The sequence below is a fragment of the Rhinolophus hipposideros genome, assembly GCF_964194185.1.
Source record: "Rhinolophus hipposideros genome assembly, chromosome: 6".
NCBI lineage: Eukaryota > Metazoa > Chordata > Mammalia > Chiroptera > Rhinolophidae > Rhinolophus > Rhinolophus hipposideros.
In genome coordinates this window covers 77,578,915-77,597,512 of record NC_138052.1, presented here as the reverse complement: position 1 = coordinate 77,597,512, position 18,598 = coordinate 77,578,915, and the positions used below count along the sequence as shown (strand labels likewise).

The 18,598-nt window shown below is 32.4% G+C and overlaps 1 protein-coding gene across 1 annotated transcript in view; it reads right to left on the bottom strand.

Moving 5' to 3' along the window:
- Positions 1-18,598, bottom strand: part of MAP2 (microtubule associated protein 2) — a 255,906-nt gene that overhangs the window by 11,627 nt on the left and 225,681 nt on the right. Inside the window, exons 14-16 of the mRNA XM_081051061.1 lie at positions 15,715-15,885; positions 14,618-14,765; positions 10,351-10,691 (exon numbers count right to left, since the gene is read on the bottom strand). Of these exons, the coding sequence (XP_080907187.1) occupies positions 10,351-10,691; positions 14,618-14,765; positions 15,715-15,885 (660 nt within the window). The remainder of the gene's footprint in view (positions 1-10,350; positions 10,692-14,617; positions 14,766-15,714; positions 15,886-18,598) is intronic.

Here is an 18,598-nt window from a genome sequence, read left to right as displayed (position 1 = left end):
AAGCCCAATGTTAAATTTGATCCACTTTTTGCAAAAATGGAAATTCCAAATTCAGTTGTATGAATCTGATTCTAACATTTCATCAACTTTTGCCACTTTTTATGATTTCCCAAACAAATTATTCAAACCCAAAGGGGTCACATACATTGCCAGCATTAGAGATAACTTAAACCTTAAAAACTTCAAACTTTAAGCCTGACTTCTGTTGATTTGCCCCAGATTTTCTAGAGAGTCACAAATTTTCTAGTGAAGGAACTGGCTGGCCTTTTTCAATAGTAGCCTTTCTCAACCTATGTCTCCCCAATCTATGCTGTAAAACAGACCTTTTACATGCATTAGTGGCACATTCTTTATATATTTCCGTATTTGTAGTAGGTCAGAGTATCTCTCTTTTGTCTAAAATGAGCGAAAGTTTGATAGTCACCATTCACGTGCTTGATTGTTGAGTAGATGAAAACAAAACCCGTAGGGCAAAGGATGCTTGATGCTCAGTATATTTTACCCTCTAGCTTGACAACTTGCAACTGAGCACCCACCTAGTCCATGTGACTCACATTTATGCCTCAGAAAAAGGACAATCTTCATGGCAAAGATCTCTAGGATCATTTACAAATAATTAACACCTCAGAGAATTAATTCCACAAATACCAGCAGTTCTCACACAAAAAAATTACATAAAGTAGAAAAATAGATGGCTGTTGCAAAGGATAAAGCTTCACTCAAGGTTAGTTGTTTATCAGAGTTAAGTTTTAACTCTCCATGTTCTATGGATGGATCTAAATAAAATTTAAAATAAAAAAAAATACCTTTCTTTGGGGAGAATTTTCATTGAACTTATATTTTCTTAAAAGCCTATGTCAAAGAAAAATTAGTTTAACATGTTAAAGACTGTCTAAAAATGTATATAACAAACTTCTATTTGGCCAATTAACTAATTTTTTATATTTATGATATGGAAAAAGATATTTGAATAATCATTACCCAAGATTAACTCTACAACACATTTTAATCTTTATCAATTTCTTTCATCCAAAAGTTTTACTTGTACTATTAATGCAAAATGGGGTGATTTGAAAGAGTGACAATCTTTCCTTCTGCATACTTCATAATGGAAGTGAAATGTATTATATCAATCAGCTGGATCATCTTCCTAAAGCTCTGCTTTATTCAAAATTCTCCCAAACTCCCTATTTCCTATTAAATGCATCAAAACTTCTGACCAGGGTTCTCAGCAATTCTGATATTTCAGCGCTCTCTTAGTACTTTACATTTTGGGCCAGATTGTGTTACATTTCATACTTTACGGACCTTGTTTATATTTTCAAGTTCATCCCCATGCTTTATGTTATCAACTCTTGCTAGTTGAAGATAGATCATCCTTCAAGAGTCAGTCCCTCCACAATGGGAGGCCAGCAAAAAAGGATTTCAGTCTCATGGGCAAACGTTGGTGATTTACTTGCATATACAGTTGACTTTTCATTCACATAAGGGTCATAGAAACATGAAGAGTTATAAAGAATAGGTTAATGTAATTGAATAATTAATCAGAATTATTTTATTTTACTTTTTACTAATTCTATGTATTCATCAAACATACAAGGAAAGAACACTGCAATTACTTTCTGGATAGTCCTGGTGTAACTCTAGTTTGATTTTATCATGATGGTTCAACTGAAATGATCAGCCGTTGTACTCTCTCTGTATATAAGTTTAATTGCTCCTTTAGACAAATTAACTCTTTTTTCCCCCCATGTGGGGTTAGTCTAAGGAAGAACAGGAAGACAAAATGCAGAATATGTCTGTAAGCAATAGTAAATCTCCCTTACTAGAGATTAGAAATATGAAAAATATAAAAGAAAAGAAAATACAATCCTAACTTACAGTTTTTAGTAGAACAATTTATAAACCAGAGGCATTAATCTGAATGTCAACGTGAATTTCTTGAAAATGAGGTTGTTTTTCTTTTAATAGTTTGACACTCTCTGATGCTTCTTGCTTTACCAAAAGATCCACATGTTGGCTCAAGGTAGTGAGATATGGAGAGGAACTGGGAGTCCCAAAGTTTGGATTCTGTTCTTGCCTCTTCCACAATCTAGAGCTAGGCTGTTCAGGCATCTTCTGGGTATGAACATCAATTGCAACATCATTTCTTTTTCGAATGTTGCCATAGAAAAAAAATGCCTTTTTTTTTTTTTTTTTTTTTTTTTTTTTTAAGGGTAGTGTACAGTGATACTCAACTGACTTCCCTTTAACTTTACAGGGGATTAAGCTTTTCCTTTGGGTTTGCCTCATTTCTCAGGAGTGCTTAAAACGAAGCCTTCCTTTGTCCTTGCATCATAAAAACACTTTTCTACTCTCTCAAAAGCGTTTCCCAGTCCATAACATTCAATTTTAATAAAAACTATTTATCTAGCCTCTATAGAGTACTGAGGCATCATATATTAAAACAAAAATATGACCTACATCAGATATTCCTGAAAACTGAAAGTTCTCTGTAGCAAATGATGTTTTTCAAAAACTCATCTGTTAACAACCCTGTGCCCTGATTAAAATGCATACAGGTATACAAACTTTATGATGCAGTCTGAATTTTAATAAACCAATATGGCTTATACTAACCAATAACTTCTTCGAAACAAAGCATATCAAATATAAACAATAAATACAGTTGAGTACACATTTAAATAGAAAAAATAGTTTATGTCAAAACATACAATTCCACAGAATTCTAAAGTAAAAGGATAAGTTGGAGGGCCCGTTAAGGTGTCAGTCCAATTTTTCTATGCAGGCTGTGTCACATGGCACAGCAAAGTAGAAACATATTTGAAAACTTTTGGGTTAATAGATAATGCTGAAAAATTTGGAAAGAACTTTTGATTATTGTTGATTATAGTTCCTATTCTGTATTTCATATCCCCATGACTACATTGTGTCTCCTAATTTGCTCTTTCTAATCCCTTCACTTTTTCCCCGATCCCTTTGCCCTCCCATCCAGCAACCAATAGTTTTTTTCTATATCTCTGAGTTTATTTCTATTCTGTTTGCTCATTAATTGTGTTCTTAGATTCCACATATAAGTGAGATCATAAGGTACTTGTCTTTCTCCGACTGACTTATTTCACTTAGCATAATATTCTCAAGGTCCATCCATGTTGTTCAAATGTAAGATTTCATTCTTTTTTATGATGAGTAATACTCTATTATATAAATGTACCACAGTTTCTTTATCCAATTGTCGATTGATGGGCATTTCGGTTGTGGAAAGATCATTTTGGTAGAATAGGCATTGAGTTCAATCATTAGCCTCTCTGTTAAATACTTTTAACTGGTCTCTCAGTGGGTGAGTTATGGAAGGGAAGTTATGACTAGAACAGCATGTGATTCATGAAAATTAACAGATAATAAGTTCATATGCTATAATTCCTTGAAATTACATTTTTTCTTTAGTTTAAATTTTTAAGACATTTTAAGGAATAGTTAACAAAGTTGGTAAAGACAGTAACTTTTAAACAGTCTGTCCAGTTGTTTGAAAATAACCTGAGATTGAAGGCTATCCCTATGTCCTTCCTTGGCTTATAAATGAACAGCAAGCAAAAAAAAAAAAAAAAAAAGAAGAAAAAGAAAAAGTACTCTACAGGTCTCAACTTTGTAAACCCAAAGCAGTAATTTTTCATATTTTTAAATAATTACTATTTATGAAGCCTAGCTTCAAAACTTTTCATTACCCTACAAAAGATGTTTGAATTATAGTTATAAAAGTTTTATTGCATAAAAAGAGGGCGCCTTGTCAATGAAATATAATGTATTTCAGTGTACAGTATTTCCTCATACTGGGTTGACTGTATTTTTAGTTCATGGTGGTATTTTATTATTCTCTTATTCAGCACTTATTTCTAGCCCTAAAGAGATGAAAAAAATGGTTTTGAAAAAAAATAAAGTTAAATACAGGCAATACACCAAGGGGGGCAAAAAATAAAAATCACCTATTTTCTGCCTAGATTGTAGACCCATGCTTTGTCTCATTCTCCTTTTGTCATATAGTACCCAGAAGAATCTTAGTAAATGTTTGATGAAAGAATACTTATATGAATAAGAAAAAAAAAATTGAAACATGCTTGAATCCTTCTCTTTTAGTTTATAAAATTATAAATTTTATTTTAGGAATTTAAATTTAATTATATTTAAGTTTAATTAAATTTAAACATAATTTAAATTTTATGAATTTACCTACGCATTAGTAGTGTTTAGTGGACCTTCACAGTGGTGACCATCATAATTTTATATAATAAGACAAATATCCTGTTACACTATAATTTATTGCCTCTAGAATTCCATTTTTTCCAGGAACATAAAATTGAAAACAACTCATTCAGATGAGCATATGAAAGGCCAAAAAAGATTTCAAGATAATGCTTAAAACTTTAAAAGAAAATATAAATAAAAAAGAGACCACTCCATGTTTCACTCATTTCATTTCCTCCTTCTTGCCTCTCTAATGATCCCTCTTCCACAGTCACACTCCTTTTCCATTTCAGAAACTGATTTTTTTACTAAACTTTAGCTTGCTATTTGTGGCACAAATACTTATTATGGAGTCTATTAGAATAACTAAATGAGTGTTTTTTCTATGAGCTATAATGCAAAATCACTATCATACTCTAAGCAAATCATAGACCAGAAAAAAATGACTCCATAGTCTATTTAAAGTAGGATGGTGTTATATACAAAAACAAGTATTATTTTGATGCTTCTATTCCACAAATGAGAAACCTGAGGACCAGAGAAGTTATTATCTAAGGTTACACAATAATTTAACAGGAGAGCTAGACCAAGAACTCAGCTCTTACTTCATGGTCCAGTATTGTTTTAGCCAAATTCACTGTGGTCCAAACATGGGAAGTTTCTTTGGGTAATACCTGTAATGGCATGAGGCATTCACATGTATCCAGTAAGTCACTGGAAAGAATGCATCTCTCCATGCATATGTTATACTACAGTCACTCAACAAACATTTATTGAGCACTTGCTATGTACTAGACCCTGAGGACAAGATGGATGTCACCCCTGATCCTGCCAGGATCCTGTGAGGCCTGCTTCCACCTCAGGACCTTTGCATGTGCATTTCCTCTGCCTGAGATACTTTTCCCCAGTTATCCGCACGGCTGATTCCTTTGCTTCCTTGAAGTCTTTATTTAAATATCATGTTCTCAGGCCTTTCCTACTCACTCTATCAGAAATGCATTTTCCCGTCAAAATACCCTAAGCCTCTTTCTTGGCTTTATTTTTCTCTTTCACACTTAGCACTTTCTTACATATTTTTCCTATATGATTTTTATGTTTGTTTGCTTGTTTTCTTTTCCTTCTAGGAAGTAAATTTCACGAAGGTAGGAATTTCAGGAATTGCTGTCTGTTTTGTTCAGTTATGTCCTCAGTACCCAGAACATAGTAGAACACTTAATAATAGGTACTCAATAAATACCTGTTGAATCGATGGTTGAGTAAATGAATATACTACGTTGAGTTTATGGAATTACTCAGGAGATATAAGATAGCTCACCATGTTATTTTAAAGATGTCAAGCTTGATTTTAGAATTAATATTTCATTATTGGTCCTTGATTATCTATAGGAATTCAGAAGTTAATTAACTGTCTTCTATTTTAAAATACTGATTTTTAGAATAATTAAAAAAATTATCTGTCAGTTGTAGGAGAATAGAAAAAGTTGATAAAAAAAATGCAACATAACTTTCCAAATTTAATGGTCTCAACTTTTCAATGGTGTATTCATATAACACATTATCTGCATTAAATTACTTCATATAAATATTATGAAAAGTCAGAAGCTTCAAATTTCAATCGTGATATGGTAAAACCTTGGTGTGGAAGAGAGTACTAACCAATATTACCATTTTCATGTTGTGCAACAAAAGTTAAAGCAAACAAACAAACAAAAAAGACTAATGTATATAAAACTGCATACTTTGTAGACAAGTGATTATTCATTAAATAAAAATTATAGAACCTGACTTTGTAGCTCAGCCATTAAAGGATGACATAAGCAAATAGGTAATGTGAGAATTTGTTTCTTATTCTGTGAAAATATGAAAGTTGAACTATAAGAAGCTGACTATCTCGGACATTCAATGTTCCCAAATTCAATGGATCCATTTAGAATTAAGAGATAGAAATTAGACAGCTTTATTTCTAGAATGTAAGAATATACTTTATAGGTTCTACCGTAATGGATTTGTTTAAACAAATTTTTTTAAAAGATGCTAGAGTAACATTGACTGGACAGTAATAAGCTGACAAATTCTACAAGATTCTTTATATACAAGATGACTAATGTTTACTTGAACAGGAGTGACTTGCTTGAATATGCTATCACTAGCCCAGCTGACCTGAAAATGAGTGACTGGTCCACGAATGAAGCAGAAGTGCCTAATTAATAAGGCTATCCATCAATCCATAGAGATAGCCATGTAGAGATCATCATCTACTTAACTACCTTATCCAACAAGCTGTAAATGAAAACAGCCTCTGTGAAACCATTAGTAAATTTCAACTCTCACGAAGGTACAAAAATTGTGCTTTGTATGCTGATCTTCATAATGCTGATGGAGAAAAAAACAGACCTATCAAAACATGTAGGTATATTCCATATATATCAACGTGCCTATAAGAAATACATAGAAAAGGTAAAAAGTACCATTAATTGTGTTGTTGCTTACATGTTTTTATGCCACACATTTAGAGAAATTATTTTTCTACCTTTGTTTAATCAAGAAATTGTATTCTTAAAAAACTAAAACTATTTATTCTATAGTTGAGATTTAGATTTAATGTAGATTAGGGAGCTAACTACATTGAAATAGTTTCAAATACACTTAATAAGCTAGTCTGAACTCTGCCTTGAGTTAAATTAGCCAAGCTCACTATCTACAGTGAATTCAGGATTGCATGTATTCTTTCCAACAGGATGAATTGGTTTTAGCTAAAAAGATTAACTTGATTGCTTTCTGTCAAGCGTCCCTATCTTCAGCTAGCTTATCTATGCCATTAGGCACTGATTTGCCTTGTGGAACTAAGCCATTGAGCTGAGCATCTTTGCGAATAGAAAACTGGACAGTAACACGAAAGATAACAGCTACAAGCACAAAACCTATACATATGGAAGAGCAATAAATGTTCAAATTGGGGCAAATAATAAAGCTTCCTAACTTGGAAAGTTTTTGAATTCCCAAGACATATGTATCTTTTATTAAACATTTCCTCTCCCAATTCTTAGTGATGGCATAAACTTTAAAACAACAATAATAAAGTTTTTAAAACTAAATAATTTACATATAATCTAACCTTTCAAAATTTTATGACAATAGAGCCTGTGCAGACAGATAAAGGTTACATCTACAAATTTACTCTCATCTTCATTAATGAGAAGTATGTGCCTATTTTTCTCCGTATGTAAGGACCACATATCTATAGTGCAAAACATGGCTCCTACAGAAAGTATTGCTATAATCCTGTCCTCTTCAATGATTCTGGGTTGGCTATTGTCCATTCAAATATCCTAGGATTATCAATTTACTATTGGGAACAACATGCATGTGGCTTCAAGTTCCCCAACAGAGTGCATTTATGAATTCTCAATCAGATACCAAAAGTTTTTAGCATGTCATCTTGATAATTTCTAAGAAGTTTTAACACAGAACGTTTTGCTAGTCATTCTATAAAGTAGGAACTCTAACAATCCAGTCAAAACCTCCAGTTTAACACGAGGAAAGAAAGAACTTCTCCTCACTGCCTGTACTTGAAAAGATCATATACTAAAAAGAGGCTTTTGTGGGGATAGTGTTAAAGTATTGAGTGATACATTTTTCATACAAAGACAGGTCAACTGCAGTGCATTTCAGTTTCCCAATTCATCTCCTCCTCCAATTTAAATGTATTGATACCATTTACGACAAAACAGAGGGAAAATATCTTCCTTCCATCTGTTTCTTATCTTGGTGAGGGTATACGTCTTGCTTTCAACAAAAGTCACTTCATAACTCCACTGTTACGAATTTTTCCCAAGTTATCTGATGCTGAGATAGGATAATTTTGTGGCAGGTTAACACTTCCCTTATTAAACGAGAGGTTGCTTCAAATGACACCATGATTTCAAGGCTATTTTTGTACTTTCTGCAATTTTTTTTGTTACATGTCTTTAGTAGTCCTTAATTTTCATAATAGGGCAGTTTTAGTTCAGCTCAAAAGAATAAGACACCTTTATATCAATTTTATGAATTACCAAGGACAGAAGTCAATTAAACTTAGACATAGAAATATTTGCAACCAGATATTATAAAGAAGCATAAAGAAAATAAAAATAAGTTTTCATATATTTCAGATTGGTTTAACCTCAATGACTCCAGTAGAGTAGGGCTATAACCACAATTTTTGTTTCTACCTTGAGGAGTGCTTTGAATGAAACCATATATTACAGAATTTCTATATCAAACTATATCAATAATGATCCCCTTTTTATTGAATTTTCTTTTTAGTTTCAATAAAATATCTTGGAAATAATCAATATTCTCTGTGATTCTAAGAAGAAACAGATGCTTTTTAAGTATCAATATTTTCCAGAATATAAGACGTAAACCCCACATTTAATTAAGGAGAATACTAAGACCTGGCATATTTATAAAGAGAATTGATTTTAAATACACATAATGTTACTCTATTTTAAGAGATCTCACCAAAAACTAAATTGGCACACTTTTAAATTGGCACTAGATTGATTTTATTCAACTTACTCTTTCAAATTATTTATGTGAAAAAATAAAAGTAATAAGACATCGGGTTATTTCCCAAAGACCCAAAATATTTCCTTCTCTTGGATGTGCAAAACTGATGAATGCAAGAATAATATGAGATTTTTGGAATTATAGGTTCAAATTTGGTAGCATATATGTGTATATACATACACATATATGTGTGTGTGTGTGTGTTTTGCTTAAAAAGTGTACTTGTGGCTCATATTTTTAATAACATCATTCTACGACAAAGCATCTTTCTATGACTACAGCTTTATAGAATGTTATAGTTGTCCTGAAAAGGGCAAACTGAGTACCCCTTCCCTAACTTTGGTTGATTTTTCTCAACTTCTTGGGCTTTCATGAACAGAATCATAATGAGACAGCAAAATATTCTGTTGCTAAAGGAAGGAGCAACACTGTGTTTTTGTTCCAATAGTGAGTAGGAGTCCTTGATAGCTTCACTTTTTAGTAAGATCTTTCTTTAAACCTGCCGGAAAATACATTTTCTTGGCAGGAAGGAAGGATACCACAAATCAGTGGCAGAAAATATCAGAGACAAGAAAAAGTGCGGCAGAAAAGAATATTGAGGTTAGAAGAAAAGGCTCTCTCAGGATAGTGAGAGGGCACTGCAAGTTTGCCCATGTACAAAGCAAATTATTACTTTCCTCTTTCTCTCATGGATGGTGTTTATCATGTCAATGACCAAAAAAAGTCAAACTATTCCACAGGTAGATCAATATCGCAAGGGAAACATTAAATGATATTTGTTATTGTCTCCTTCCAAGCTAATTGCTTTGTCTAAACATACAGTGTAAAAGCAAGGTCAAAACAGAACTCAAAGCTCCCTGGTTGGAAAAGATGTGAATGTTTGCTCTGGAGCTGGAGTTGAGAGTTAATACACAGAACTTTACTAATAACTCTATTCAATACAATTAATCTTAAATAGGGTTTTAATACAGTAACTGTATTAATCGGAACCATATATCACTGTTTATTTATTATCAAGATGAATATCTGCCCTTTGCAATATTTAGGTAATAGCAGCCAGAGAAGAACTTGGTAAACCATGCTGTGGTTTTTAAGTGAACATGGGGAAATGGTAGAAGATATAACAGGAAATCCTTGGCAAAGAAGGAAGGAGATAAAACTGAAATCCCTAAAATATAGTCAGATGAGCTCACAGTCAGGATCTAAAATAGAACACTCAAATTTATATCAGAAATGTAATTTTAATCCACAAAGCAATAGAAATAGGTACAGAAAAGTTCTGTTAGGCAATCAAAAGAAAGATTCTTCTATACGGTCAATTTTTTTCTACTAATAACCAGAAGAAATGCCCATGTTGTGTGATTTTCATTATATTTTATCTGCTAGCTTTCTCACATAAGGTCCAAACTCTTAGCAATGAATTGCAACCAATAACTCTTTAACATCTCCACCTCCCTTTTATGGACACAACTGTAAGCTTATAATAGGTAGAAGGCATCATAATAATTAGTGGGGTTTTTACACCTGGCAGCAAATAGGTATTCATATGACACTTACCTGCCCCCCTTTCGGCTGGTATTTGATGTTGTCTGTTGATCCGATTTTGGATTTGACATTCTTCAGGTCTGGCAGTGGTTGGTTAATAAGCCGGAGCTGCTTGGGAGTAGCGGGAGATTTTGGAGGAGTACGTATGATGGCGACTTTCTTCTCACTGGGCACCAGGATGGCTGATTTGGGAGTTCCTGGTGTGTGAGGGGTCCTGGGATAGCTAGGGGTTCCAGGAGTGCCTGGTGTGCGTGAAGAATAGCTTGGTGGGGTGCCAGGAGTGATGGCAGTTGATCCAGGGGTAGTGGGTGTTGAAGTGCCACTTTTTCCTGCTCTGCGAATGGGCTCTGACCCTGCATTAACAAATAAAACAAAACCAAAACCACAACATCAGAAAGTGCTCCTCAAGATAGCCTTCTCCCCATAATTGTTAGAACTCACAATACATTAAATTTCTAAAGTGTTTAGAATATTTATGAATTACAACAATGCTCTAAAAGGTGAGAGCACCTTTTTTTTTTTTTTTGCTCACAACCTGGTGACATTTCTTTGAATATGCACTGCTATCAATGCAAGAGGAAAACTTGGGTTTTGTTCTTCTTAATTCTTATTATGAATGTGTCAAAATCTATGTTTTACTTCTGTGATCATTCAGACAGACAGATATGCCTATATTTGCACAAAAAAAGTCTGCACTTAAAGTCCTAGGTGGGCTCATATTTACTGAAGATTCTTTGTGTGATATGCAGAACATTCATTCTTCTGTGTAGTAAGTTCATTCTGACACCCAGGTGGACATTTCTCTCCTTAGAAAACCAGGACGTTTTAACAATATATTCACAGTGAATCTTGTACCTGATTGTTTTTTCTCCTCTGCTTTCATATTAGTTAGGTAGTTTAGAGTAAGATTAATATAATAATCCCTCTCTGTCAATTATACAGGATATTGCAAAATGCATTTTTTTTGTCTCAACTTGACCTTAGCTCATTTTGTCATTTAACCTGTTCCCCCCAATTTTCCTATACTAAATTTCTTCTAAATTATATTTTAAAAATGTTTTTGAATACCACTTCAAGTGCTTTTTTGAAATAATAATGATATAAATAAAAGTATAACACCTTACTGATTTCAAAGCACTTTTGTAAATACCAAACATTTGACAACCAAAAAAACACTCCCAATAAAAGCAGCTCAAGTTCTCATCCCTAATTTGAAAATAAGGACATTGAAGGTCATTTACCCAGATGATATTAAATTCTAAGCCAGATATGATATGTAGCTTCTTAATATTTGTTTAACTTTTCTTTAACATAAAAACCTTTTCTCTTAGAATAACACATTGATTCTAATCAAAGAATACTTATTTATAGTACACATTTATTATACAAATTATTTTACCTTTTTGTACTTTATAGGAAGGGCATGATTTTTATTTTTTACTACTGAGCATGTGTACTTTGTAAAAAGTTAGTGAATTTTATAGAAATATTATAGAGGATAAAAGTATAACTCAATAATTTTAAAACCAATGAAGTGGAAAGGATTTGTCATCTAATGTGCAAATGATCATCAGTGCAGGGAGTTCTTTCTGACAATGAGGACAATTAATCTTTGCTTAAATATTTATAAGTAGTGAGCTCAAGAAAGCTTCTTAGATGACTGTAATGTACAGACAATGCAAATCTACCCACTGATCTAGGTTCAATCTCCTGGAGAAACACAAAACAATTTTACTTCCTCTTTCAGTGAACAGTTTTCTCATGTCAAGTGAAAGTTGCCTTTGATCTTTTGGTATTGTGTAACATAAGGGCAAACCGTAGTAAACTCTTCAACTGACAATGTGAAATGGGATGTGAGTGATACATTGGGATACTGAAATGGGATACTGAAGTGATACATTAGTATACGTTTTTTTTTTTTTGCTTTCCACAAAAAGAATATTTCAAGACCAGGATGATATAACCACAGCCTCCTTGGCTTTCTGTAGCTTCTTTACTATAAAGTTTGTTTATGGACCAAGTTTTTGACTTGAGTTGGGTCAGTCACTACGTCCTTCTGAAAAATCTCTGAAGAAACCATATTTCTTCCTTAAATGCTTTCTCTAGGATAACCTCTGAATAGCTCAGGTATTTTGGTGAGGGAAAATCTCTGTATTATTTGCCACTGCACCTACCACTGCGGCCTTTCATGGGACCTGAACTTGGTATGTCCTCAATTTATCAAAGTGTGCGGAGGTTTTTGTTTGTTTGTTTTTTGTGGGTTTTTTTTTTTTACTTCATGGAGACTAAGCTTAAGCAATATTCTGGATGTGCATAACAACTTTCACTAAAAGAAAAAAAATGTCTATACTTAGAAAACAGCTTTAAGCTTTTGAAACTGAAGGATGAAGGTTTTGTGTTATATCCGGAGAATGAGGAAAAATCACTAAAGACACTAAAACAATTTCTTTTTTAAAATTATGACTTATTTTATTAAACTGTGCTTATTTATCTTGTCAACTCCTCAATGACAATGCTTTTCCCTCCTCTTGGGCTAAATGAACTTACTGCATAGCATTGTTTCTTTCAAATCTTTTCAGTAGCTGTACAAAGTGTCAGAACATTATTGTGTGTAGTTAACAAGACAGGCGAATTGCATCCTCTTCTAATTGTCCCTGTGCCTTTTAGCTAGAGATATTTATTTTACTCGAGATAAAATGAACCCTATATCCTTAGGTTATCAGAATATCAGCTATGTTCACTGCCAAATAACGCAATGCAACATTTATGAAGCTAAGTAAAGTTAGAAAGTCAAAATAGAATTGGCTCAGAATATTAAAAGCCATTTATACACAGATACATTTTACAAGGCAGAGCACAGTGGCTTGAAAATGTGTCATTTTGCTTCCACAGCAAGGTGTGCTTTTAGGAAGCACTTGATGCCTTTGTATTATCTCAACAGCGTTGGGGTCAAGGCCAATTTCAACTCTAGATATTTGGAATTAAAATTTTTCCTCTGGAGAGTGCTAACTCTTAAATGCCTTCTTTGCAAGTTTCATGTTAATATTTCATTTTTGCTCATGTAATTAAGAGTTTTAGTGATTGCAGTATGTTCCTAGCACGCATTTAAAAGGATGTTAATACTTCACAAAACTAAATGATGTAGAGCACAATTGCTTGAATTATAATAAACACTTTCATTGTAGACAAAAAACAACAACAAACAACCACTGTTTAAGTGTCATGAAAAATAGTCACATTTGAAGTGGATCATTTATTCAATATTTAAAAAATAAGTGGTGAAATCAACCACAGTGTGATAGCAGTAACAATTTCCACCATTTTGTAATGGATTTTAAATGACAGATACTACTCTCCAAGTGCAGTTCTACAGAGCACTTCTCTAAAACTATTTCTAACAAATAAATGTAGAGAAGACGTTAAGAGGACAGGTTGAGAAGTTATCAGTGGGCTGTAAACCAAATTCAACCACTTACCAGCTGTGTAGCAATGGACAAGTTACCTTCTCTAAAAGGTCAGTTTTTTCCCTCAGTAGATTTGATGAGGTTGTTAATACCTAACCATCAGCATTGTTAATTGAGTGAAAAATGTGTCTTCTTCAGGTTTTAACATCTATATATGCTCAATAAATGGTAGATATTATTGTAATATAAATATATTTACAAAAACAACTTGAATCCAAGCTTTACTAGATAGTCTTTGCAGCAACACAACATGTAAGTGGGTAATGATTGGAACATTTTTATATTCTTTACATAGATTGTGATAATTGCCAACCAGTTCATGATGGGCCATCAGTCAAAAGAAATTGAAGCTATTGCACAGAACATGCTATGTTTACAGCCTCATTGGAAGGCAAATTGAGTAGGTTATAATTGTTGACATTCCAGCTATGGATTTTAGGACTTAGAATTCTAAGAAGGGTTAAATTTATATAAATACATATATTTAAAATCCCTGACTATTGTTTTTCTCTATTAATTACTTCCTTTTCAAATTGCTTTTTACTCTAAACTTGAAAGAAAAGACAAATATATTCTGAGAAAAATGACTTTCATCTTATTTGATGGATAATAAAGCAGTATGTACTCATTTCCTCCATGAATCGTTTTGACTCAGATATTTTGGACCCATCAACAATCTGGATTTTCTGATTCTTAGGACAAATGTAATCTGTTTTTAAAGCATGTTTTATTTGTAAAGTATAAACACTTAAGCTCTACTTCACTTAGGGATTTTAAAAAATGATTGAAAAGGAAGCCAACCAAAAGAAACTTACTAGTGGTCCGCCGTGATGAAGAGGCAATAGAACTGTTGAGAGAGAAGGAATTCTCATCTCTGTCTCCTGATACACCTCTGCGAGGAGGGAGAATGGAGGAGGGTCTCGGCAGAGAAGAGCGCTTTTCTGGGCTCTTGGTTAATCCATCCTGATTGGGGGGAAAAAAAGGACATTGGGTTCTTGTGAATCTTTATTTTAATAATACAAATCGATTACATTGCTCTAGCTATTATTCCTCCTGTGCTGATAGAATTCCTTTCAACATACACTACTGAATTTCATACGCTTCAAAACATTTCTACTTCAAAACTTAGAAAGAATTCATAGTTGCATAAAGGTTTTATAAAAATATATTATTTTGGAGTTAGTGTTAGTAATTGATTATGAAGTTTCAATTCTAAATAACACAGGGAAAATGAATTCACTCATGCAATTTTCAGTAAATTAGTAATTTTACTAAAAAACATCTCCATTTGCATAATAATTTATTAATCAGAAAGGACTGGCAGTATGACACCGCAAGCATAATATTCCTAACAATGACCACTGCCATACATTGTGTATTTATGTGACAGGAAATCTAAACACTTTATATCTACTTATAATTTAATTCTTACCACAAAATACCATATGCATTTTATAGCTAAGGAAACAGATTTAATCAGTTTACGTAATTTTTTCAAGATCACCATGTTGGTGAGTGGCAGAGATTAGTATTAAATCATATGTATCTGATGCCCAGTCCAAATTGTCTATTATATTATATGTACTATAATGTGCTATTATTAGATTATACAAGGTTATATATAATATGCTATATGTAATGTTATATTTAATGTATTTTATTTGTATTTGAAGTTTTATTAAATATCAAATAAATTAATGGATGATAAACAAAAAAAGACATTTTCTATTTTTTTAATGGTTAGAATGTTTATAGCTTTTGAAGCTTTTAATTGGCATTTGTTCTTCATAAGGTCTACTGTTTACATGTCAAACATTTTGGAATTTAAAGTCTTTGTTTTCATACATTTACTGCTATAACCTTTCCCCAAATGATACTCCTTTCTGTGCCTTTGATTACTCTGCTGCCTTACCTTGTTCCCTGATTCTGAGTATGGCAAACGGTCTGTGGAGCCCGCTGAGGTGGGCTGTATTAAAAAACTGTCAGAAAATATAGCCCTTTTTGTCACGCTAGGGTAGGCTGAGCTGCTTCTTGGGGACTTTGTGTTACCCTGTAAGGCAGGAATCTTTGACAAGGTAGAGTTCTAGCCATGAAAGAAAACAAACAAAAGCACAAAATAAACCGAACTATGAAGTAAAAGGAAAATTTTAAAAACGTATAAACATATAACAAATTAAATGTATACTTTTAATAAGAACACATAATAAATGGTTATAATCAGTGATAGAGATGCATATTTATGTGAGAATGAGATTTTCATTGAATACCTCTTTTTGACTTAAGAATACTCGTATATCAGAATATAAGTTAAAATATCCTTTATGGGTTCTGTGTATAAAGTCTGATTAATCCATAGGTCTTACGATGATACCATATTGGAAAATATCTCGAGAGTCTGTTAGAATTTTTCCTGTGATAAGCACAGCCCTTAAGATGTATATATAACTGATATTTTGGTCACATTTCAAGAACTTTAGAACAAAGTATATTTAAAATCTAATAATGTAACTTTTTTTAAATTGAGAAAATATATTTTTAGATTACCTACATTGATTTCATCAGAAAATTGCAGAGTTTATATGTAATGAGTTTGTTTTATGAATAAAATGCATACTGGAGGGGATGAAGTTATACCACAAAATTCATAACATTTTTATACATAGGCTACAGTTTGTAAGATGTGCTATAAATTCTAAAAACGAAAGTCAGCACTGAAGAGATTGCCCATAAAAATCACAAGACTTAATTTACAGGTGTTGACAATTTCTGGGGAGATTGTCAGCAAGTTTAAGTAAGTGGGTTGGATGTGTATGGCAATTGGAGAAAGCTATGCTCACGTGCCACAATCTCATGGGAGACTCTATTAAAAATTCAGACAAGTATGACAAAGCCAAGGAGATTTTATCTTCAAATAATTAATATGATTTAGCTGTTACAAAAATAGCAGTTGAGGCTGAGATTTTGTATTTTAAGTTTTAACTTCCTTAGCCACTTTAACAGAAGCATAAGTATTCATGTACTGCACAAATCATTTCTTGTTTTACAGACCCAGCACTTTGCGTGGGAAGTATTAACTGGGTCAACAGAAGACTTTTTTGTTTTTTTGATTGATGCTATCCACAAAATAGTGAAATAACCAAAGGTGTGATAGAGGCAAGAAAAATGGAGCAATTGGATTGCGTCAAATTATAAAAGACAACTATTAATTCTATGCTAAAAACAAAATAAAACAAATAAACAAACAAAAATCCAAATAAAATGAAGGACTATAGGTCAGATTCACAATAAAGATCAATTGAAAAATCAGATAACTGTTCTGATGGATGTACTATCAGAGATAAATAAAAGTTAATCTTAGGGTTTTAGGAAACTTTGGAAGAGAATGAGGATACAAAGAAGAAAACAAAGGATGTCAAATGAGAAAAAGTAAGAAAGAATGGTGGTCTAATCTTCAGAAAGACGAGAAGGGCATTTACAAGGAAAAAAGTTAGTTTTGTGTGAAAGAATGTATATGGTTACTGTCGTAAGTGTAAGCATTGAACGTCAATTCCTGTTGAGTTAGTCAAAGACCAAGGGACTTGAAAATGTTCTTAAGGTTTTTCATACAATGTACATTTGAATTCTGTCCTAAAGGGGGAAAGCTCAAATTTACTTTCCACATCTGCTCCTAAAGGTTTCCACCTTTCAAATAATAAAATAACAATAACAATCATCATTGTTTATTGAAAAAAATACTATGTTACGCATTATACACTGTACTATTTTATAAAATTACTACACTTAATGTTCACAACTTATGATACAGGAATTCTTACTGCTCCCCTTATTTTTGGAAAATTAAGACACAGCAGGAAAAATATAGCTAATAAGTGTTTAAGACTTGGGCCTGGTCTGTTTTGTAAACCTGCTCTTAAAACACCACAGCTCACTAGGTCTTCATCAGAAATAGACGGTAAAGAGATACAAATCTTGAAATCACATTATTTTCAAAATAAAGACTAATATTTACTAAAACAATAAATGGATTTTATTGCTTGCCATATATTCAAGAACATATCTGCAAATATTTATTTAAAATCAAATATATATGTTTTTATCTACGTAAGGCCCTTTGGGTTCAAGATGATATAAAAGGTCTGGTTGTTATTGGAAGTGAATTCCTATTTTTCACAATAAATAAAAAGTGGAAGTTTAAAATCTTACTAGCATTTTTAAAAGCTAAGGAAAGAATTATAATTTACCTATCATATATGAAGGCTAAGACCTAGAATATTGTGATATGCTACTAATTAACATCATTCAAATTATTTGTTGTTATTTTAGGATTTCATTAATAGTCTTTTGATTTTTTTTTCCTTCATGTTGGCTTTGGTCTTTCGAAAGTTTAAAAAATATGGTTAATAATATAAAACATAAAATTCATAAAAGAAGAAATATAAAAGATTTATAAAGATATGAAAAAGTTAAATATTATTTTATTATTATTATTTTTGTAGGCCACATGCTGAATTTTTTGTTTGTTTGTTTATGGTATTGTCAGAATTTATTTTTATTTTCGCTGTTCTAACAGTTGTGTATTTATATTTCATCATGTTTTCTTTTTTTAATTAAATTTATTGGGGGTGACACTGTTTAGTAAAATTATATAGATTTCAAGTGTACAATTCTATAACACATCATCTATATTGCACTGTGTGCTCACCACACAGAGTCAGATTGGTTATCAGAGGGTAAGGGGGGATGGAGGGTGGTAGAAGAGGATAAAGGGGGTCAAATACATTGTGATGGAAGTTAAA